General features: G+C 49.0%; 3 protein-coding genes across 3 annotated transcripts; 2 read left to right on the top strand and 1 right to left on the bottom strand.

Moving 5' to 3' along the window:
- Positions 1–7,921: 7,921 nt before the first annotated feature.
- On the top strand, positions 7,922–10,517 carry GLAREA_09242 (uncharacterized protein; the record flags this gene model as incomplete). The annotated part of the gene is made up of 3 exons (XM_008078203.1): positions 7,922–8,346; positions 8,417–8,424; positions 9,271–10,517. 3 exons carry the CDS (start codon positions 7,922–7,924, stop codon positions 10,515–10,517), a joined length of 1,680 nt encoding a protein of 559 aa, XP_008076394.1.
- A 1,621-nt stretch (positions 10,518–12,138) lies between these two features.
- On the top strand, positions 12,139–13,233 carry GLAREA_09241 (uncharacterized protein; the record flags this gene model as incomplete). The annotated part of the gene is made up of 1 exon (XM_008078202.1): positions 12,139–13,233. The coding sequence occupies one exon, from the start codon at positions 12,139–12,141 to the stop codon at positions 13,231–13,233; it is 1,095 nt and encodes a 364-aa protein (XP_008076393.1).
- Positions 13,234–18,550: 5,317 nt separating this feature from the next.
- Positions 18,551–22,221, bottom strand: GLAREA_09240 (Arginase/deacetylase; the record flags this gene model as incomplete). Its single annotated transcript, XM_008078201.1, has 2 exons — positions 18,551–19,720; positions 19,771–22,221. 2 exons carry the CDS (start codon positions 22,219–22,221, stop codon positions 18,551–18,553), a joined length of 3,621 nt encoding a protein of 1,206 aa, XP_008076392.1.
- Positions 22,222–22,476: the final 255 nt, after the last annotated feature.

The following is a 22,476-nucleotide window of genomic DNA, read 5'->3' as shown; positions in this document are numbered from 1 at the left end:
GGCACACCATATGAGAGGTTCGGCGCGCTCAATCGTCGGTATCGCTGGAGTGACTTTCTGGCCGTTCGGTGTTGAAGAAGAGTTCATCGCTATGGTGGAGCAGATGGTTACCTCCAAAAACTCGCCAGACCGCAGGAAGTCCCGTGAATGATGTTGTCCTCTTCCACTCGATGCACGACTTTGCTTCTCCCTCGCTTGCTCAAGTTCAGTACGTACCTTCGTACTCGAACAAAGATTGTTCCACATCGGTTCGGCAAGCAAAGTCCACCACATGCCCCTTGTCATGTACGGTAAATCTTTAATTGCATAACACTGCGCACAGAGGTCCGGGAACGGTCGGAGTCACACAGATAATACTGTACAACTGCTCGAGCACATCGAGTTTGGAGGTCTCGTGTGAAATATTATTTCTCCGATTTGAAATGAATCAATTATGCCTTCGACTGTAGAGCATTGTCCTTTTCGGCGTATGATGCGTCCCAAGCGGTTAGACCCCCGCATTCTTATGGTGATACCAAAGTTGAGAAGCTCTTCGACTTTGTTGGTACATTATTGTGGAGATTCGGAGAGTGATCAGAGCAGGATTCTGATGTCGCATGGTGCTGAATTGCTTCGTCCTACCAGCTGATCAATCTGTGGAAGACTACTCGTATACTTCATGTCTGTCACTTCATTTGATTGATAACTTGCACGATAATATCTCGAAACCCGGGTTAACGGAGTTTTGGCCAGGTAACAGACTCCTTAAAGTATGTCGCTGTTTGTGTCTTTTGGCCAGCTTGTTGAATTCGACGTTGCGTTGTGCAGTTCAATGCCTGTGAAGACTTGGGAACACTCCTTGTATCCTTTGGTATTTTGGCACAGATAAAGAGAATTGAAAGTCATGGCAACTTACAGCTTGGTACTCAGATAGACCTGTAAGGTGCTGACTGTTTGAGGACAAGCCGCGATGAGGTGCGGTCCCCGCTAAATGCACCCTGTACTGTAATACTGTTGACGAGGTTGGAGATCTGGTTGGCGAAGGATTGAAGAATTTCAGCATGCTCCTGTGTGGTGGCACTGCCGCCACGAGATATGCCCCAGTCCATAACACGTTGCAATTCTGCATAACAAACGAATCACCGTGGGTATAAGATGATTATCATATCGGCCAGGTGTGATGACGGGTAGGGCAATCAAAGCCCTCACAATTCGTGATCACCAACCTTGAATTCAATAGCGTTTAATGTTAATTTTCCGAACAGTGATTCAGATTTGGGAAATTGTGATTTTAAGTCCATAGACGAACAAGGCGTCAGCTATCATCAGGGTTGAAAGCTGCGACGACTTTTCAGGAATAAAATTTCCGGCGATCGACAGGTGATATTTAAATTCCTGGCGAGGTTGTTGAAGTTTACCGCGCGTCCAAGCTTTAATTCAGCGCTTTGAGCTTTCAGATACCCAGAAAGATCCCTTGTGTTCGCAAGAGGATTTCTATGCGATGTTGCACGCATTCTGAGAACCACGGTCCTGGATGACTTGTATGCAGCCCTGCGAGCTTTCAACTGCCATATGGTTTCCAAACGTACTTGCATCTCACCCATCACCACTTGCTTCCACTATCGTATTGCATATGAATCAGCTCAAACATCGTTCGTGTGTCCTGGGATCGATCATTCATTTGTGATTATGGGTTGATTGACCTGGTCCTGGAGGCTATATCAGATCAGACGCATAACGCCCAAGCTCAGGAACCCTGTCAAACCCTGGCGGCCGTTTCTCTTGCTCTTCGCAAAATGGCATGCATGATGATGCCAAATTCAGCCACGGTTCCTTGTCCATTCCATCAATATCAGTGAGCAGTAATGAGAGAGTGAACGAGGGGAGCTCAGAACCTGATGCTGATGGTGCGGCTCCCAATCCATTGTGGGTTTCGCATTATTAGCCAAACTATTTGCAGGCCGAGAAGCTCACGACACAATCCAGACATCTACTGGAAGAACTCGATCCGAACGTGATGAAGGACAGATGTGTGGTACTCGAAACCACGAACGGCTAAACTAGTGCCGCACTGTCGCTAGATAAATGAAGGCAACGGGCAAGACGTTTTTGACTTCAGCCAGGATATGAATCTGTTGCTGTCTCGGAAGTTGATTATTAGCTGGATTGTCACATGGAGAAACTTCGTGATCCCAAGCCCTCGGTCCATCCATCTCAAGTCCATTTGCGCTAAATGCGGGAAGGAAGGTCCAAGACAAGAAGGCAGCGGTTAAGACGCAGGTAGTTCGCCGACTGCAACTAACGTACCTTAGCCCATATTTTTTATAAGCAAAATAAGCGCAATTCAAGGATGGCAGCCCCTGTCAGGATGTCACTGACAGTGGGCGTATACGTACAACTTGGTATTGAAGTTGAGAGGTTACGGCTTTAGACATTCGCCAGAGAATAGGTGCATTGTTTTGTTTGGTAACTCGGATCTCTGTCAATGGAATAGACACATAATCTGTGCAAAGAAGGAGACGTCTATTTTGAGCGTCGTCGCTGTAGATTGTGGTGCTGTAAGTCCATGGATACTGATGCAGCTGAGGTGCAAGCCAGCACAAATTCCAAACGTGGGTTGCATCTAGGAAGCTTGCAGTGCACCGTCAGGAACATCATTGGAGAGGAACCGTAAAAGCGTGGGAGACAGGTACACTAGCTGGGCTGGAGCAGGGCTTAATGCACTGTAACAGTAGAGATGTGTGGTGGTGTTGTATTGTGGCGCCGGCCGTAGGTGCCGAGGCAGAGATACGACTGGAGGACGGTTCAAAAGCAGCGGTAGCAGTCGCAGATTGAACTGAGGAAGGTACTTGGTGAACTTCATGATAGGTCGTTATTTGATGTAGATAACTCTTTGTTCCTATGTTTGAGATCCCAGGGTCGCAACGACTTTTCGATAAACCCACCAGTGTCTCTCCGCAACCTCCGGGTGCTGTTTGCCAGCTGAGCAAAGCTTGAAATAAATTTGTAGACGTTCCGCCTTGTCTATTGGGTGTGGTGGAGGAGAAAGGCTGCGCAATTGACTTTGCGGCGCTTCTCTCCGCGATGGATGACATCTACGCCCCCATCCGGCATAAAGATTAGATCGTTGTCGGATTGTAAGGCGAGGTGGAAAATGCATTGTTGTTGAGTGGTCCTGGAAGGAGGCTCGAGCAAGGCGTGAGAAGAGTCCAGACCAGATTCATGACACTGGACGACATGTGTGGGAACAGGGTCGGGAGGGCCTCAGATGGTTGAGATGAAGGCGGCTCTATGGTCGGACCGTCGTTTCTGGATCGTCAGAAACGCAACTCTGAATAGATTGCATTGTAACACCAGCTGTGCTATCCACCGCGCGAACTCCAGTGAAATTGGCGATTGCAGATGTCAACATCATGGATGGTAGGTCTGATCTCAATCACCTCGCCGGCGTTGGTACTTCAATTGACCCCGCTGGTTTCGCCCGGGCGACGTGGAATTGTAATTACAGCTTAGTCGATGGTCATGGGGATTTGCATGTTCCTGGTCTGGTGCGGCGGCAGTGCTCCCAAGTTTCTCCATGAATTGGATCGCATCGTGGCTGAATTATGTATGATTCGTAGAGTGTGTGTTCGGTCGTCAGTCGGTACCGCAGTTGGGAATAGATGCACGAAATGAACCAAACGGAACGCGCATTGTCGAGCAGGTTGAGCCGCGAGGAAGGGTCGAGAAAGGGTCGAGAAAGGATGTGCGTGTTTGAAAGAACATTGCACCCAGCAACATTGGGTTGCTGGTGTTCGGCGTTGCTCGATGGCAGTGGGCGAGAGTTTGGTTCGACACGTTTGATGGTCAGAACGGAACGTCGCGCCTCTCAGAGCTGGCGGTTGTTTTTTGATCGCATGAATTTACCACATAAACTGTACCAGTCTTTGACTCTTTGCGAGATACTTCGCCGGCGATGGTTCCTGGACGAGGCCGACTATGTAGCTCACGGCATATAGTGCTTGATCAAAATATAGATTGCATTGTTGAGCGTTGCGCTTCGTCCCGCTGGAGCCTCTTGCTCGTTCTTGCCCGTTCAACAGACGTCAACAATCGAGATTACTCTACGTGCAGACACATCTGACACTCAGGAAAAACACACAACAGGAGAAAACGTGAGCAAGCCTTTCAAGTATTTATTGATATTGCTCTGGTCACCCCGATATTCGATGCTGTGTGAAATAGCTCCAGACAGCTATAGTTGAGTGGTGAGAATCATATTCCCGCCATTGTTATTATTACAACTGGAGTACTCGTATTGACGCCGTGCAAGTCCTATCGCATTGCCGTCGTCGATCTTCTTACCTCGGATCATATTACTATCATTCTATCAATCTCACACGCGCGCATCGTCACTTGTCACTTGTACGAGTATCCAGCCGCCAATCCGCTCGCTCCCCCCTGGCGACTCGACTTCCTTTTGATCGAGAGTCGCGAACATCACCATTATTCGGAGCAGCTAAGACAGTCGGCGACATTGCATTTCCCCCACACACATTCGGGGTCCAGCGCGACGGCGAGCACAGGCGACGGCAGCTTCGTCTCGAACACGTTCGAGCGCAGATGGGAAATATTGTCCGAAATTACCTGAAGCATCGACACTTTTACACCGCGACGACGTCAACCACGCACGCGAAAAGGAGCGCTGCGGCCAATCAAGGGGACGTGAGGACTGCGAAAGAGCGTGTGGAGAGCGATACACCTGGTTCGCGGGCCAATTATTGTATGTATGGCACCTGTTTCTGAGATTGTTGTCTGGAGGGAGGGAGGACCACGGCTGTCCTCGAAGCACTGCGACCGTCCGACGCTGTCCAACCAGGCCTTCTCGCGGCCCAGCATGTCTCTATTCATCAGGTGTTCGCAGCGAGCAACGGCAGCAACTCTGGTGCTTGGGTCCGGGTCCTCTGCATTGCAGTGCAGTGCAGACGGTGCCGTGCAGCCAGGCGCATCGCTGCTGAATGGCTGCTCTGCGCGCGAGCTGCGAAGCTGTCCCAATCCGCACCGTATGCGGTTTGTGGTGGGAAAGATCAGCTACCACCTACCGCGTTGGCTCGTTTGTGTCTGGAAGGCACGCGCATTTGGCGGCTGTCCTTTCTTTCGAGGCTCTGCTCTGTCGGTGGTCGAAGGCGAGTGTCTCCCACGCGCATCGCAGCCCGAGATCGAGTCGTCGTCTCACTCGATGTGTCCCACTCACAACGGGTCTTGGACGGTGCTCGCTCACAACCGCGATCGCAACCGCCGGGCGTCCCCCGCCAGCTCCCCAGCTCACGTCCTCGTCGCTCCCACGATGAGGCTGCTCAGAGCCTGCCAGAGCCTGCCCAGCAGCTCAGGACCTGAGGTCGGTTGCGTCTGCTCCTGCTCCGATGGCGGGTCATCGCGGGCGGAAGAATTGCCTGTGCCTCTCACACTCCCCTCCCCAATTCCCCCTCTATCTCCGCCGCCCAGCTCGTGCTGCCCCTCCTCGAGGAGCCTTTCCCTGTCGCCGCTGGTGCTGGTCTGGTGCTGGCGCTGGCTCGTCCCTCAATTCTCAGGGCCTGAATCTCGGAGACCTAACTAAACTTTAGCAGGGGCGCAACACTTAAAATTCCCTAAGATCGACTGTCTAGCGGCCCCTGGTCGTCTGGCGACTGCACGGCCGTCATCCCTGGACGCTTGGCTGGCGACCCCAGCACCGCCCGTGCAAGTCTCACCCTAGAGCGTAGAGCCCATCTACCTGGCCCCGGCGAAATCGAGGAAGGACGGTTGACTCCAGCATACGTACCCTGCACACTCGGCTCCCTGCCATACCGCTAGCTCGCTCCTTACTCTAAAATCTCAAAGTCTTTCCAGTACCACCCGAACTCGAACTCCGTACATACTGGACATATATCCACATCGCAGTCGTCGAGGCAGGAGAAAAAAGGAAAAGAAGGAAAGAAGGACGAGCGTTGCCCGCCACCAAGACGCAGCTTAACAAGAACCCGAAAGTACGAGGTGATCCCTTGCATCTGACGTCTTCTTCTCGACTTCGATATCAGCATTCCAACGCAGCGTCTCACATACCACGCGAGCCAGGAACAACTACATCACTCTTGTCACATAACATCCCGACGGATAGGTTAGCAGCACGAGTTCGGTTCTACACGCCTGGGAACCCGAAGTTTAGGTCGAGGAAGTCCTCTTCTCAATCATCACGCACGTATACCAGAACAGGAGCTGCCCGCTTAGCTAGACGCCATCCACCTGGTCGACAGCCGACTACTACAACAATACGGAAGTACATCGACGACTTACGGCTCTCTTGTTCTCTGTTCGCACAGGTTGCAGTATCTTACGATAACTTGCTGTGCCACAGACCCTTGAAATTGCTCTTCAACACCAACAAACCTTGAAGCTGTTCATCGGTGGACCTGGCTCGGCTGGCCAACAAACACATCATCACTTCCAAGTTCCTTCCACTTCCAGTCTACACCTACATTGAGGGCTTACTCATCTCCGGGTCTTTTCGTCTCTCCTTACTCAAAATCCCTATCGCAGGCGACTTTCAACCACTGCGTGCTGGTACCGACCACCTCGCCCCTCTAATTCCCCTTAGAACCTGGACGGTTTATCTTCCGTGGTGCGTTCTCCGTAGCGCAAAGGCCACCGGCGCACATCTATTCGAAGCTTTCGTCCCATCTTCAGCAGCTTCTTTGCCAACCCGAAGCGTCGACATCACTCGATAACCTTGTCTTCGACATCTCAACTTGCGTGCCCTGCCCAACTGGGGTTTTGAGTAATTGCGCTCCAACATCCCAGGCCTCCCACGCGAATTGCACCACACGCTGTCGACCGAAGCACCCTGATCCATGTACTGCTGCAGACGCCAACGCCTACGCCTACCGAGACCTTGTTCGCTACCATCACGAACCACTGAGGTTCCCCATCTGGCTTAACCTGGTTGTGGTTTTCCGACCCATACCACACTTTAAACACCCCTCTACTTTTTCCTGACCGTGCCTTGCCAGTCCCAAGATCAAAATTCCAGATCCAGAAGCGCGTCTGTTGACCTCTCTCCCCACCTGAAAGTATTCTTTCTTAACTTCAGCGAGACATCTCACCAAAACTTCAATCCTTTAGCTCTTTCTCTGGAAAGGCTATTGTGGTGAACCTGCTCCGCGTAACCTTCCTTTGCAGAAACGGTGGATCTCTACTCTCCTTAAGCTTCGAAGACCCAATTTTGCTACATCAGCATCGTCAAAATAACCCATCACACACGTTGCATCTCCGACAAGCTCCTTTCATCTGCCAACCCAGGCACACGTTCGCACCTCACGAATATCTCGTAGCTGCAGTATTACCTGCGGTACATCGCCCGTCCGAGTATTGTCTCAGACGCAGTGGGACAAGGCCGTTCAACCATCTGAGAAGAGGTTCTGGGAAAGGCGAGGACCAGTGGTTGACAAGTAGGAACACACGAGTAGACGCCCGAGTTTCCTCGATCGCACTCGCGAAATATCCTTTGGGTGGACCTCGAATTTCAGACATCTTTCGACTGTTTTTCCCCTTCGCCCTGACATACTAAGCAAAATCAAAGATCGGGCTCGGTCATCTTATTTCCAACGCCACCACGTACGCCTGGTACCTCTATACAGCAAGTGTACAGTGTGGTATGCAGGAGCTTTGTACATGAGCACCCTGAGCAAGATAACCAGACCTCTCCAGATATTTGGACATTGTCCAAGTGAGCTCAAGCTCGTTGAATAAAAGCAACACCGATCGATCGGTCATTTCCATGCAATCCTTAACACCATACCACCAAAACTCGTACATATCGCTCGGCCAACGTCGAGGCAAATCAGATCTGGCGCACTTTTCTCTAGACCTGAGTTGGGCCAGAGCGGTGTCCGACAGTGCTCGATCAAGGGCATACCCCTCTCCGCCCATGTCAGGTTCTCCGCCAATTCCACCCAGACAAAATCCGGATTCTAGCAATCGCGGTCATGTTGCTTATGGGTCAAGCGGGCAGGAAGCATATGCAGGTATTCACACACCTCTACCAGATCAGACGGACCCTCGAAGACCCCAATTAGGCGTATACCAATCCGAATTACCTCCGCCTCCATCGTATCCTCCTCCACGTATGGAAGCAAACCCTCCACTATCAATGCAATACCATCAGCAGCAACGTCCACCGCTACCTTCGCAACAAATGTTTCATCAACAGCCACATCAATTTCAACAGCCGCATGTGCATGCTTCAACTTCATTTGCGCCACCTGAAAGACCGCCAACATCGGAGAGCTCCGAGTTCTCTTCACCCAAAGCACAAAGGAAACAAAGGCCATGTCGCTTCGGCTTGTGTGCCTTGTAAAAGAGCGCATTTAAGGCAAGTTCCCCATCCAATTGGTCTACACGAGTCGAAGCTAACCGTAGGCAGATGTGATGGTACGTTTATTTCAAAATCAATCCTTTGCGCGAGCAACATATCATTCATCCCAAAAACCGTAACTAGTGTGTTCTTGGATTCAGTTTGTGCGTAGCTTCAGCTGGTGTTGGTAGTCGAGCTTTTAGGCCTCAAATGCTTCAAGTCACACAGCATTTAGACAACCAGGTAACAAGTGAACAATGGTTTGTTTGTTACCCCGCTCAAGTGAGTGCCAGTAGCCCTCTGCTGGCAAAGGTTTACCATCAGGCTGATTGTCGCATCTGAGCAAAATCTCAAATCTGATTACGCGCTTTATTCTGGTGTATTCCGTAATGCGATACAAGCACATGTATCGTAGCGATGGGGTCCACAATTTTGCGACTAATGTTGTCGGATCGGTTGGCGGATTAAAACCAGTGCCGAGACGGAGAAAGCCCGCCAGCAGCAAATTTCGGAACTTCATCCGCAATGTCGATTTAGCCAATTCCAGGCCAACAATACATCGAGCGGAAAATTCCCTCACATGTCGGAGACTACTCTTGAACACTATCTGATGAGCTAGATGTTCGGGTATCTGGGGTTTTCTGAACACTAGAGTCTTGATTGAAATTCCGGCAGATGACATGTCGGATTTTTGTTTTCTCATGGGTCTGCTTGGAAGTCTTCGAGGCACTCGTAGCTCAGGAATTGTTTCTCGTACACCCAAGTTTCTGTCGTCTTCGCTTTTTAAATTGGCTCGAGTCTCCGATTCTTGTGGCGACGAGTTCGACTTTCATTATCAGAAAGCAATCACTCAACGCTCCAGAACAATCTTTTCTCTGTATATGGTGCTCTTAAATTGAAAAACGCTGACGATTTTATTTTAGCCCAACGACCATGTTCAAGATGTTTGGCGAACAACAAGGAGGATACGTGTGTAGACGTGCAACACAAAAAACGAGGACGACCTCGTTTACGAGACGAGAGAGAACAACGATATGAATCCATGGCGTCGGCGGGAGCTGGATATCCACAAACAGGCGAAGGTCCCATGAGACGGCCTCTTTCTATGTATGGCTCAAGTGCCGCGTCGATGAATCCAGAATACGGCGATTCGCTTCACAGATCAGGATCTTATCGGGTATTAAAATCTCAAGCTGGACCAGCCGGACCCAGATATCTAGAGCATGCCTCAGCATCAGACGCAAATATCTCCAGTGGCGGTAGCTTTATGATGCCTGCCCCTCGGATGCCGCCACAGGAACCCCTTTGTGCATACCTGACCACAAAAATGCAGGTAGCGAAGGCTACCCGAAGTTTTGAAGATTTGATCGGCATCCCACAAGGGATAGTGTCGCGGAACCTTCAGGACCTATTAGGACCGAATGACCGCGAAAAGATTGCGCGGTTGCAGAGAACGCTAGAAGAGGAGCGTCGGCAAAAAGAACCGCATGTTCTACCACCAATAGTTGTGAACTCGGAGGAACAAAATGTGATTCAGTCCGTAGGATTCGGTATAGAAGAGGTTGGAAAGTGGAGACTAAATCACCACGAAACCTTCACCCTCCAAGGACTGCAGGGACAACAACAGACATTCCAGGCTCGTTTGGGTCTAGCGAAGAGAGACACCACGTATTTCATCGTGCTGATATTGTATATCCCAACGCCAGCGCCGCAGCCCTTTCAGCAGCCTCCGATTTCACCATATACTCGTGACCAATATGTTAGGGGTCCTCAGTTCGAATACCAGGCACCACAGCCATATCCCCCCAGTCATGCGCCACAGGCGTATATGGCAAATCCAGGATATCCAGATCCTCAGAGAGAGCAAATGGGATACAGAGCACACCAGCCCCTCGCTCCTCACATGCAGCAAACAGCGAGTATGCCTCCTTATTCCCAAGCACCGACGAGGCCAGATTATGGCCAGACACAAAATCCGTACCAGACTCAGACTCCCAGGAGTGAGCTACCTCCAAGTCAACCGCAGCGCCAGCACGATCTTCAGCTCCCACCAATCCGTGACCCTCGATCTGAAGCATCTTCGGCTGGTGCCGGACGTGGAAGAGACGACCGCGCAAACCGAGTCGATATTGGTGGTCTTCTCCAGAACCCGCGAACAACTCGTGGCTAGTGTAGCTAGATGGACGCTAAAACGATTCGGTACCAGTGACGGTGGGCTCTAGTACGATCTTGTAGACGTGCGAGTACGATTACAGTCCGGACTATAAGCGACCAAAGTCAACAATTTTCATGTTGCTCCACCGATGTCGACATGTTGTTCCTGCTTCAGGCTGAGCACGGTTTGAACCGTATCTTCTCAGGAGCCAAAGAAAGCTCCATACCTCCTCCTCTTCAACACCTTCGCTTCTTGTACAATATATTGCCGGAGTTCAGACCCCGTTTCATATCCATCAAGATACCATCCTGTATACTATCATCCGTTCTTTCTATCATTTTCGGGGGCCTTTCATCTCTATTTCCTCTTGTTCAACATAGCGATCGTTTCTCGCGTGCTTTTCCTGTAATTTTCCCGTCGTTTGTCGCGAACGGAGTGGTTGTACGATACATGCATGCATATGGGGAGATGAGGTCGATAGTATCAGCAGCGCGGAGGCGCAACGAAGAGGACGGCTCGGAACTGTTGTTAATGAAAATATTACAGACGCCGATGGAATCCTAGAATGTGTTTTTGATGCTGTGATTTTCCTTGAGATGTCGTCGCTCGCGCTAACCTTCGACCTTCAACTCGGGGTTCCGACCACAAGATACGTAGCCCCTCTTTGATCTCCAGACCAACTCTTGAAGTACCTCGTGTCCGGACGGGAATAGAATACTTCAGTAGTGCAGATTCGTGTATTGATATAGTCGCAACTCGGGGTTGTCGAACAGAAAAGACGCAGCAGACGGCACTCTTCAGGCTGATGCCGCGATGGATGAAAAGGAAGACGAACCGTCAGGATCTGGAGAAAGGAACATTGGCTCGCTCAGGCACAGGCACAGGCACAGGCACAGGCACGACAGGCACAGACAGTAGGCGACCGGTCACGCTGCAAGCAAGCGCGCGTGTGGGACCGTTAGAGGGCTTGTGCGTCAAAAGTTTAGTAAACAAACGAAACAAAAAATAACGGACGGTGGGCTGCCGAGCCAGGGTTTCCGCAAAATAACTTTGTGTTGATATATCAGAAATGAGTTATTGTTATTAGAGAGAGGTGTTATGTATAGATAGGTGGTGTTATATTGATGGGGGTATGGGTGCCGGTGAGAGATTTCGCGTAGGTGGGTATGCAGATGCGAGCTGCGAGGTTGGGAGAATCTTCCGAGAGGGTGAAATTCTCCGACAGATCACGTGGTAAGGGTGCTTAGGTAAGTTATTCTCCGAGACGGTTTGAATATCCTTGTCGCTGCGGGAGTAGAGGCAGCGTCACGTGCGGGGCGTGGGATATTAAGGTTAAGCGAACCCCTCTTCTGTTTGCAGAGGGAGCGTCTTGGGAAGTGAGGGGAAGAGGGGACGGTTTATCCTGATTGTGTAGGGGGGATTCGATGGGGTTCTTTTTGTGTCTTTTGGTTTTGTATATATTTGTTGTTGAGGACGAGATTTTGTGAGTTTCGAGATTGAGTTTTGATTGAAGTTGCGGAACGGATTGTATCATTACTTAAACTAGGAGGACTGACAAGAAGAAAGAGAGCTTATCTGGATATATATATCCACATATACATCACCAACATCAACACTCACCTCAAACCCATCCAAAATGGCAACATCAACCCCAACCTCCCACCCTCTCTCCGAGAAAACATCTCACCTCGAAGCCCAAACCCCCGTCGCCCCAGCAGAAGCAAAAGCAGCCCAGATCCCCCTCAAAGAATTCACCATCCCGACGTTCCCCCCCGAGGCCTTCACAGCCGGCCTCACAACCCTGATCCTAACCAGCGACATCAAGATGAACGAGTACCAACAACTCCTCGCCCTCCCGCACTCCGTGCCCAAACTCCCGGACTCCATCACGAATCTGACGCTCGAACTCTTCAGTCTTGGATACCCCCCGGGATTCTTGACGGATCTGGGGAACGCCTTGCCGGGGATCAAGAATCTGACAATCTACAGCCAACTCTTCGCCGGCACGACGGCGGCGTCTAAGACGGACGCGTTGGCGTTTCTTCAAGGTTTGAAAGCGCTCAAGGAGATTCATTTCCTCGACGTCTTCACGCCGCCCGGCGTGCTAGCCGAGATCGGCGCCGCGCTGTCTTCAGAAACGGTGTTCACGGAGATCTCGTACACGTACCGCCATTCTGACCCTGAGTTTGCTAAGGGGCTGGCGGTGGGTGATATGAGCGCGTTTGTGAGGGATGGCGGGAAGGCGCTGAGATTGGCGATGCAGGCGCCGGATGTGAGTGCGGCGGATGAGGAGGATCGGGAGGGGACTGAGGTTGGGATTTTCCCGGTGCAGAATGCGGGGGCGATGGGGGGCGTGGTGGATAGACTTGTGGAGTGTGGAGGGGGGTTGGTGTTGTTGGATGTTACGGTTTTGGAGGTGGGTGTTAAGGATGTGTTGGTGCTTTTGGAGGCTTGTCCGAAATTGAAGGTGTTGGCGCTTTCGGTTAGTCTGGAGAAGGGGTGGGAGGAGGTGATGAACGAGGTTAAGGGTCGACTGGGGGCCGTGGAGAGTTTGGAGCTGGTGGGTGTGCCGTCTAGTGAGGCGGTCGAGACGCTGAAGTCCCAGGATGAGTTTTTGAGTGCCGGTGTGCTGGGCGAGTTGGGTGGTGAGGTGAAGGCTGTTACCGTTAGTGTGTTGCGAACCAGATCTGAGAGTTGGAGTCTGGAATCGGGGAAGTGGACTAAGGTGTAGAGGTACGGAGTTCGGTTGGAGATCAATCAGATGTTTGCGTTTTTGATAGGAGATTAGACGTTGAAACAAGGGTTAGGAAACGGGAGAATTCGAATGTGCGATGGTACTGTGAGAAATGTGGCTTTGTTCGTCTTGGCATGGAGAATTGTATAGTCTATTCTAGTGTAACAACTGAGAATTTGTTAATTTCACCAGAAGAATTTGTATAGTCTATCCTAGCGACGATGGTATGAAGAATAAGACTCGGTTTCTCTGACAAGGAGAATTTGTATACCCTATTGCAGTGTGAAAAGATGAAGTCTCATTCCTATCTCACGCAGAATTTGTATAGTCAATCCTTAGCCATTACTCCCAAGCCTTACGTGATTCCTGGTGCATTTCATGGGCTCTTGGTATGCTTATTTTTTTCATTATTGCGGCAGTTGGGATCTTGTGGCGTTTAAGTGATGAAGCAAACAGTTTTGGTGTGGATAGTAATCGTGTTCACGACCTGTGTGGTGGGTTATTTCCATCTAACCTCAGCCTGGATCGTCTGGTTTGAATCCTTTAATGCGGTTATCATCGCTTGTTTCTCTTCAGCAGAGGCTTGAAAAGGTTAAGTTTTCTACTGGCTATCGCAGTCATTCTACTAGCCTGTCTGGTATATCTGATCTCGGTCGAGATATTTTCCGCCATGAAGCTCTTAATATGCATTTTTTCGTGTGATTTTGTTCAGTCTTTTGAGCGTTTCTTTCTTGCGACGCTTCAATGATTCAATTTTTGTGGTAACGATAACCATCGTTTCTATAGTCTGTATGGTGTTCTACATTTATTGGATCTTGGTCGAGACAGTTTGATTAGAACCCTTGGTAGAGTCCTTTCGCTTATTTCTTAACAGCTTTGCGGTAGTTGTGAACTTGTGGCGTTTGAGTGAGTCAAATGTTACTGGTGTCGATAACAACCCTCGATCGTATTCGTAGGTGGTTTGGTGTATACTCTCTAGCCTGAGCTTAGTCGCATGTACATAGCTTGGTGTGAAACTGTCCGCTAAAAGCTTCTAGCTTATGGTCAACTACCGGTCTTGTACACCAAGGGTCTTTAAACATAAGCCTCCTCATCATGTAAACCTACACGGTTACATGTGACTCGCTAACAGTCTTCTAGTTGCGTTACTCGTGCAATCTCGTTAGTGGATCTAAGTGTTGTGTCTACACGACCACGAAATGAGATCCACTTGATCCAAATTGTCAATCATAAGGACTTGTATGCAATACACTAAATGAAATGTTAACAAGTAGAGTTTGGCCAATTTTGTGGATCGAATAGCTAGGGAACTAACTTTGTAATCTCGCATACATGCACAAATGGTGATTTACAAATGGTGCAAGGATTCATTGTGTTGTTTTCAAATCCTGGTGTGATTCTTTTAGCACTTGCCCAGGCCACCATTCTTAAAAAGGTATAATTCGCGAGCGTCTACTTAGACAGATTGCCCTAGTTCTGGGTCCCCGGCTCGAAGATCCGCCGCCTTACGTATAAAAGTGGTAGACAGTCGTCACTATTCCAAAAATTTGTATTAGACTGCTGGGGATAGCTCGGTTATACCATGCCGCGCTAATCCGATCAGTGAACTCTGTCAATAAGGCTGGATCTTCAGGGTCCAAATTGGCCTTTCCGGTTATCAGGAAAAGAAAGTATAACGAGTTGTCAAGTGACAGACGAACCTTCCCAATAATAAAATTACTATGTCTGTTGCTTGTGTTCGCGGGAAGCTTAGATGCAGCCAAGCACATACACGGTATGGGAAAACACCTTGATGGTGATGTTAATTGCTTGAGACTCATCTAGCTTTCTCAAGTCTTTACGGCAGTTCTAATGTGTCAAGTGAACACGAGCATCGGATTATTCGGGTTGCAACCATGGTTCACAAACATCAAACAACACACCATGATGCATTGACATGGACAACAACCCGAATTTTTCCTTCGGATCACAACTTCTTCTTCGGGATTAGTTGTGCACAATTCCCTATTTTCCTTCCTTTGATCCTCCGTTTTCCCCGAACACGATCAGATTGTCCCTTAGCACAAGGCCTAGCAGCCGATGATGCCGCAGCGCTCAGCTGAGCGATGAACAAAAATATAGTTATGCAGGGACCTGTCACCTTGGCCGATCTTATGCTCAGGTCCGGCAACCATTTCAAGAGCTTTCTGGTTAGCAGACGTATGAAGGGTACGTAGATACTCGCTTAGCCACGAAAAAGACGGGGCTTTTCGAAATACACTAAGAGCAACATCTGGAAATACCCAAATCAGGTAAGACTGCGAGCTAATCTAGGGGGCCTGCCTCAAATGCCGTCGGCACCAACGTTTAGTCAACTTCGAGAAGACCCTAAGTCTTTGACATCATGTATCAGCAGACTTGTCTTGTCATCTTCACTTCACCAACGAGAAGACAGCGAGTACGACTCCACGTGGTCAAGCAAACTACCTTTTACACGAGACACGCGACTATAATACGCCGTTTTCTCGGCTTTGCGGCCGGTATAAGCCTCGCTTTCAAATCGAGACGTCTTCCCACGAACGATTTAAGCTGCATAAGGAAATGAGGTGCATTACCGAAGCAGACATCAAAGTTTAAGGAGAGTTTAAAGATGGGCGTCTATCGTCTCGGGATAACATCTGCTTGAAGTTAGCATGTCGAAACCTGGAAGATATAATGCATTTCATCCCGAGATCTCAAACCTTAGGAGATTTGAGATCTGAAAATTCCGAAATGGTACATGGATGGTTCAGGACTAACTGGTGATCACAATGACAGGTTGAGAATGGTTTCAAGTCTAGATCTGGTCACATTAAAAACACCTGAGAGATCAAAGTTCCACGTGACCCATTGCAATCTCTGGGACCTACGGGAACTAAGCCATCGATCGTGGGGCTGACTATTTGCACTCCCGAGATCTCGAGCGATATCTGCCGAGCGCTAGGAGCCGCGTATTTACATTTCCGTGAGTGGTCAGGTCAAGCCATGTCGGATGGGATTTGCCTCAAATCCCATCATTTGAGAAGCTGGTCGGGCAACTTGGCGAGGCCTGAAAGTCTGGCCTGTTGACTGATTCATGCTTACATTTATTTACGGCGATACGTCGGAAGTGCTGGTGGATCTAATGGTAATGTTCGGAACCAAACTTGGCTATCTATGAATATGGATTCTTGGATTTGTAATGGGGAAATGGTACCGGTATCTGGAAAATGTCGAATGGAATATTCAACAGGTGTTGTGGTGGCGATAATTTCAAATATAAGCAGTGGCTATTCTTAGTCATGGGATTTGTCACATCTTATGGAATTCCGCCTTGTTGACGATATCGACCGCTAAGAGACATCGTGTTCGCAGTCCCAGCACATATCGTGTTCGCAAATGAGCCAATTCGACTGAAGATTAAGCGAGATGGGATAGGGGAGTGGAAAAGGGGCATCGAGAGTGCCACCAAAGCAATTATTAATTTATGTGATTTCGTCCATTCAAATTACCCGTTGAATGAAAGTGTATATAATCGCTCTCTTACATTGATAGAAACCACAGAATCATGTCGTAACTACCTGTACAGAGTCACACATCCAAAAGGAAGAAATGTGGAAATTCTTATCCAACTACTAAAGAAGTCTCATATGTGGTTCACAACGTCATTGTATCCGCAATACTGCATACCACAAACAGAATTTTGCTGCATGCTTCCTGACCTACTCAATATCTTCAATACCTAATCTATCAAGTTTTCATTGTCGGAAGCCAAGCTTCTTGAGAAGTTGAGCGGACTTCACAAGAATCCTAACTTGAAAGAGCTTACAGTTCTATATTCTTCACTGAATACACTCTCACAGTATAGAATGGATAGAAGTGCTAGTATTATATATTGAACTCAAACAACTGCACATATTATCACACATTTCGTCTATTGTTTCAAGTAACAAGAAACCATAACTTCTTTCCGCCGAGTCTAACGAAGCTTAACCTGAGCAGGTTTACACTCGTAGCATAACTGCCCTTATAGTAAATAACACGAGTAAATCTAGTGCACTTTATGGAACTGGATTGTGCGAACATGTTGTCAAATGTTTAGGTCCTCGCTATGAGTAAATCGATTATTCTTTAAATTATTAATAGTATCGCCGATATTTTATTACAATCCAATTTACAAGTTCGAATTGAAGGTTAGTCTCCCCCAAGCTCTCTACGAGCTACTTCAGACTTCTACAAATTTACTTCAGCAGAATAACGAACTTGAATCCAAAGCTATACTCCAAACAGTCCTGTTTGACTTCCCAGCAGCTGAATATCGACTAAACTCACCTGGAAAAATGTAAACAACTATAATCCTTCGGAAATCTACACAAACTAATCACTCAATCACGACACTAACAACCAAAACCTCCCTTCTCCCCAACGAATCATACCAAATGCTCCCCTATTCACAACATCCCCTCCCACACATCCTCTCCACTCTCACCAACCACCCCCCTTTAGATCCCCATATACTCATCAAACACCCAACAAGCCCCCCTCCCCCTTTTTCCCTCAAATTTCGAAAACGAATTCAAACTCCAAAATCAAACCTCAAGATTCAGCCCCCATCCACCACCACTGGCACCACATACCATCTGCGGTCGCGCATAGACCACCCTCTGCACACACCACACCACCACAATTCTGCACAAAGGATTTCTGTTGCATGTCGGAGGGAGGGCTGGTCTGTGCTTCCTCTTTCTGCTGTTGCGACGTAGGGAGTTGATTGTGGTGGTAGACAGTGGAAGAGGATGAAGGACCGAGGTTGGAATAGCCAGAACTTCAGAGGACTGGTTGGGAGGACAAGGGTGGGGATGGAAATAAAATAAGAGAGAAGATTTCGAAGAGGGCGCGGAATAATAGGACCAGTGCTTGAGAGGGGGAATAGTCAAAGGCTCTCACTCACTCATGGAAGGATTTGCCATTTCGAAGAAGTTTCCATTAATAAGCTTATAAGCACTCACAAATTCCAATAAAACTATTTCTAATTTATCTTCTCACCATCCATTCAAAACCTCTAAACCTCCAGTCCTCTTCACCAATCCACCAAAAGCACACAGAAACCCACACCCTCAGCAGCCTCAAATATTCAACTCGGGTATCATATAAATAATTCAGCCCCATCCGGCCTAGTAAAATCCTATCCTATCAATTACAACACAACACACCTTAGACCAGAAAACCAAGTACTCATACAAGAAAAATATCGGAATCTAGTAATAGCAGACGAAAGAAAAAGTCAGCTGAAAAGCTGTCGTATGAGAAACCGCCCTTATTTCTCAGGAGTCTCCGGAACCTCCCACATATCCACATCCTTCCCTTCAACCTCCTCCACACGTTCCTCTTTCGTTTCCGGTACCGGCATCGGGACATTAGGATTAGGGGCGAATTGAATCCTCGACGTACTCGTGAAAACCGGTAGATCAGCTCGTTTCATAGGGGAAGGCGTGTTCGTATTTGGAGGCAGGAAATGGATAGCTTGATTTCTTGGTATAGCATCAGGAGTTGGTCCCTCGGGTTGGTAGGGGATGAAAATGTTCGTTCCTTGATCGGGAGTTGTTACTGAGGAGGTTGGTAGAGATGTGGATGGTGAGGTAAGAGAGGGGATGCTTGATAGCTGACCGGCAGGCGAGCTAGCGGGGAGGGGGATATCGGATGGTTGAGGGACGTGTATTGGGAAGTGTGGTCGTAGAGAAGCGAGAGGCGTCGAAGGGAGTTTCGGAGATGGTTCTGGGATGGAGTTGAGATCTGGAAGCGTCTCTTGGTCTTCGTGCTTGATTACTGGCGTCGAGACTGCAGGGGCTTGAGGTTGAGCTGACTGAGCTGACTGAGCCGCTTGAGCTGGAATTTCAATTGATTGGGGTTTAGAAGCTTTGGCGGGAGCCCGTTTTGTAGTTTTGGGTGCTCGTTTGACCAGTTCCTTTGGCTCTTTCACAGCCTTTCCTTCCTTTGCCTCCCGCTGAGCCTTTGTGGTCAGACTGATCTTAACCTTTTGCATTCCAGACGTCAAGCTATCCATTGCAGAGGGCTGAGCTGCGGAGTGTGCAGTCACACCGTTACCATGAGATTTAGGAGCCGCTGGGTCACTCTCATCCTGCTCAATAGACGAAGCAAGACCATTAAGAGGCGATGTGCGGCGAATTCGCGACGATTTAGCTGGTTCAGCTCGGGGTTGGGCAGGAGCTCTTGTCTTCTTAACTACAACTGGCGGAATCGAATGGCCTCGAGAGCTCATTGACGACTCGGGTCTGATACTTTGTGAAGTATCAGGTCGAGGATATACCGAGGGTACTCCATTTGACGGAGCTCTAGGTATTCTCGAGGAGGTATCCGATGTCATAGAACCATTTGATACTAAGCTCAATCTTCGTGCTGACTGACTTGTCGGCCTTGAATAACTTGGTAGAGGTGGAACAATAGGTGTGATGTTTCTGGAAGCAGCCTATACAAGATTAGTTTCCAATTAGGACATTGGAGTGTAAATAAACTTACCTTTTCAGTTGCCAAGGTTGTTCCACCCGCAACAGTCCTCCGGCGGCTTGTCTTGGGTTTCTTCACCTCTTCATCCTCCTCTATAATAGCCTTCCCTGGCTTCCTGGTGCGAAGAGACATTCTTGCATTGGCTGGAACTGGCGGCGCTTCAACTACAGGAGCTTCACTAGATCCTACCAAAATAGACTGTCGATCCCTTCGAGCGCGGGTTGCCTCAGCAGACAGGTCTTCTGGCTTACAACTACCAACCTGCCTATCCGATGGAATAAGAATCTTGCTCAGTTCGTGCGCAGCAACCGTCCAGTGAACTTCTGGCGGAGGTGGACTTGGTGGCCTTGCGTATGCTCGGGGAGAGCCAACAGACATACTGGATACACTCCTACGAGCGCTAGGAGATACGACCTTGGCTATGAATGACTGGGTTGGAGTTGAATATGTTGGAGCCGGTCCTTCACGAGGTGCTCGTTCCTCGGGTGCTGGTGCTCCATTGACTGTCAGATCCAGCTGTTCAAGTCGAGGTAGCGACCACCAGAGAGGATCGTATTCTGGAACTTGAGATATAAAAGGTTTCCCACGTTCATTGTCAACCCCATTGAAGACACCAATCTTCTGCCCCATTTCATAGCCAAGCCCGCCAACTTCAGGCTCCTTTTTGACAAGCATTGGTGCGCCACCTGCTAAACCACTGACATGGCTGAGGACACCACTGTACAAAGCTCTATCGCTGTAGCCACCTTCGAGAACACTGATTACCCTGCCGTCAACTGATGTCCCTTCTTCAGCCGCAATTTTAACTACATCCCGAGTGAGACGGGCATAGAACTCTGTAGGCACATTAACTTTGTGACGTTGCATACCAGAACTCTCCCACTCGCTAGCATCAAAACCAGCCGAGAGAAATATAGCACCCTTTGGTTTTGGCCCATTATGGTTTGCCTGGAAACGCTCAGTCTGAGCTCGCAAATAATTCCTGGTCTTTTCCAAAAGGATTGAGTACTTGGTTTCATACAATTCCCAGAACTCCGCCTCGCTCTTCCATGGTTGAAGGTGTACGTTCCAGATACTCTGACTGTGAGCATTCTCTATGCAAAGACTAGCATTCTTAATCTTCTCCTCATCTCCGTACTCACAAGGATATGAATTAATATCATGAAGACTAAAATATCCAATTGATGTCTTCTTCCAAGGCGCCGCATTCTTGGCCGCGGTATTAGCTCGAGCGTTGTGCTCCCACGCAATCGCTTGCGAGCCATCTCCATGATGAAGATCGAAATCGATAATCGCAGCGTGCGTTAGACCATGAGCGAGCGTTGCGTGTGAAATTCCAACATGAACATTATTCAGCCAACAAAACCCAGAAGGGTAGCTTGCCGAACAGTGATGTCCCGGAGGCCTGATAGTAACAAACGCACGATGCGGTCCCCTTCCACTTGCCGATCCTTCGAATATGGCGTCTACACCCTCACATACAGCACCTAGTGCTCCTTCCATAGCATCCAAAGACTCAGCGCATAGGTAAAGATCTCCCTCGTGGAACTTTTGCGGCGCTTCTTCTCCTGCCCCACGGGCCATATCAGGTCGAGCCAGTTCCTTCCCATTCATGGCCAGTCTGCCCTCCGCAGCATCACACATGATCTTTAACTCCTCCATCCATTTTACCCCATGAACATTTGTGACCGCAGGAGAGTTAAGTGGTAGCTTGCGTGACGTTTTACGAATTCGAAAAGGGCCACTGGGAATCGAGGAGGGGTCCTGAGAAGGGTGCAAAGGATAAGCTCCTTCTGAATGTTGTTCTCCAAGCCGTACATATGCCACAGATAATCCAAGTACACTCGCCTGTATGCGCTCCGGTCTTTCTACAATCGTGAGGAGACTAGCCCGCGATGTTTTCGGTCTCGAGAAGCGATGTCCATAGCAAGAATCGTGTAGAATAGCAATTGTATCCGCATGTCTCGTAACATCCTCCCTCCTATGAAGTTCCATCTCCTTTTCAAAATGGTTATGCGCGATCGAGGCTGCTGTATGCCGCGGCGGCGCTGGAATTTCCTGTTCCATCTCGGCGAGGGGTGATCTACCGTTCTTGTATTGCGCCGATGAGGATCTAGAAGGTGATGCTCGTGAGGGAGAAGATCTGGGAGGAGTGACGCCGCTGACTCCGTGCAAAGAGTTCATAGAAGCCTTGCGCAGTAAACTTGGTGTTGAAGATCGCGCATCCAAGCTGCTCATGGCACTGGGGCTGCGTGGATTAGGACTTCGAGAGGGTATTCTCCCATTTGGCGACGGGCTGTAATTTCGCGGACCTAAATTCCTGGGAGACGACGGTTGAGGAGAGCTAGGCGAGGCAATAGATTCGGAAGTGTTGATTGTGGAAAAGCGCTTCAGTGTGTTCTGGAAGTTTGTCGGTTCTTTGTTGATTGTTGACGATGTTTTTGGGGAGCCATTGGACGCCATCATGACGACCAGTAGAACGTTCACTAGCCAACGAGCAACGTTTTAGCAAAGAGCGTCCAATTCCCATATACAACAAAGTAGATGATAACTGTCAACTGCTGGCCTTGAGACAATGATGCTATCCCTTAGCTTCTTTGGTCCCACGTCTTGGACTGTGCGGATACGCGATGGTTTTATTGAACGCGACCCTTGAATCCCTGCACTTTCAGCCTTACTCACTCATCTATTGATTCGCAAATGGGGCATAAGTAGTTT

Source organism: Glarea lozoyensis (assembly GCF_000409485.1).
Source record: "Glarea lozoyensis ATCC 20868 chromosome Unknown GLAREA1, whole genome shotgun sequence".
NCBI lineage: Eukaryota > Fungi > Ascomycota > Leotiomycetes > Helotiales > Helotiaceae > Glarea > Glarea lozoyensis.
The sequence above is the reverse complement of the archived record's forward strand: the minus strand, read 5'-3'. Positions and strand labels throughout refer to the sequence as shown.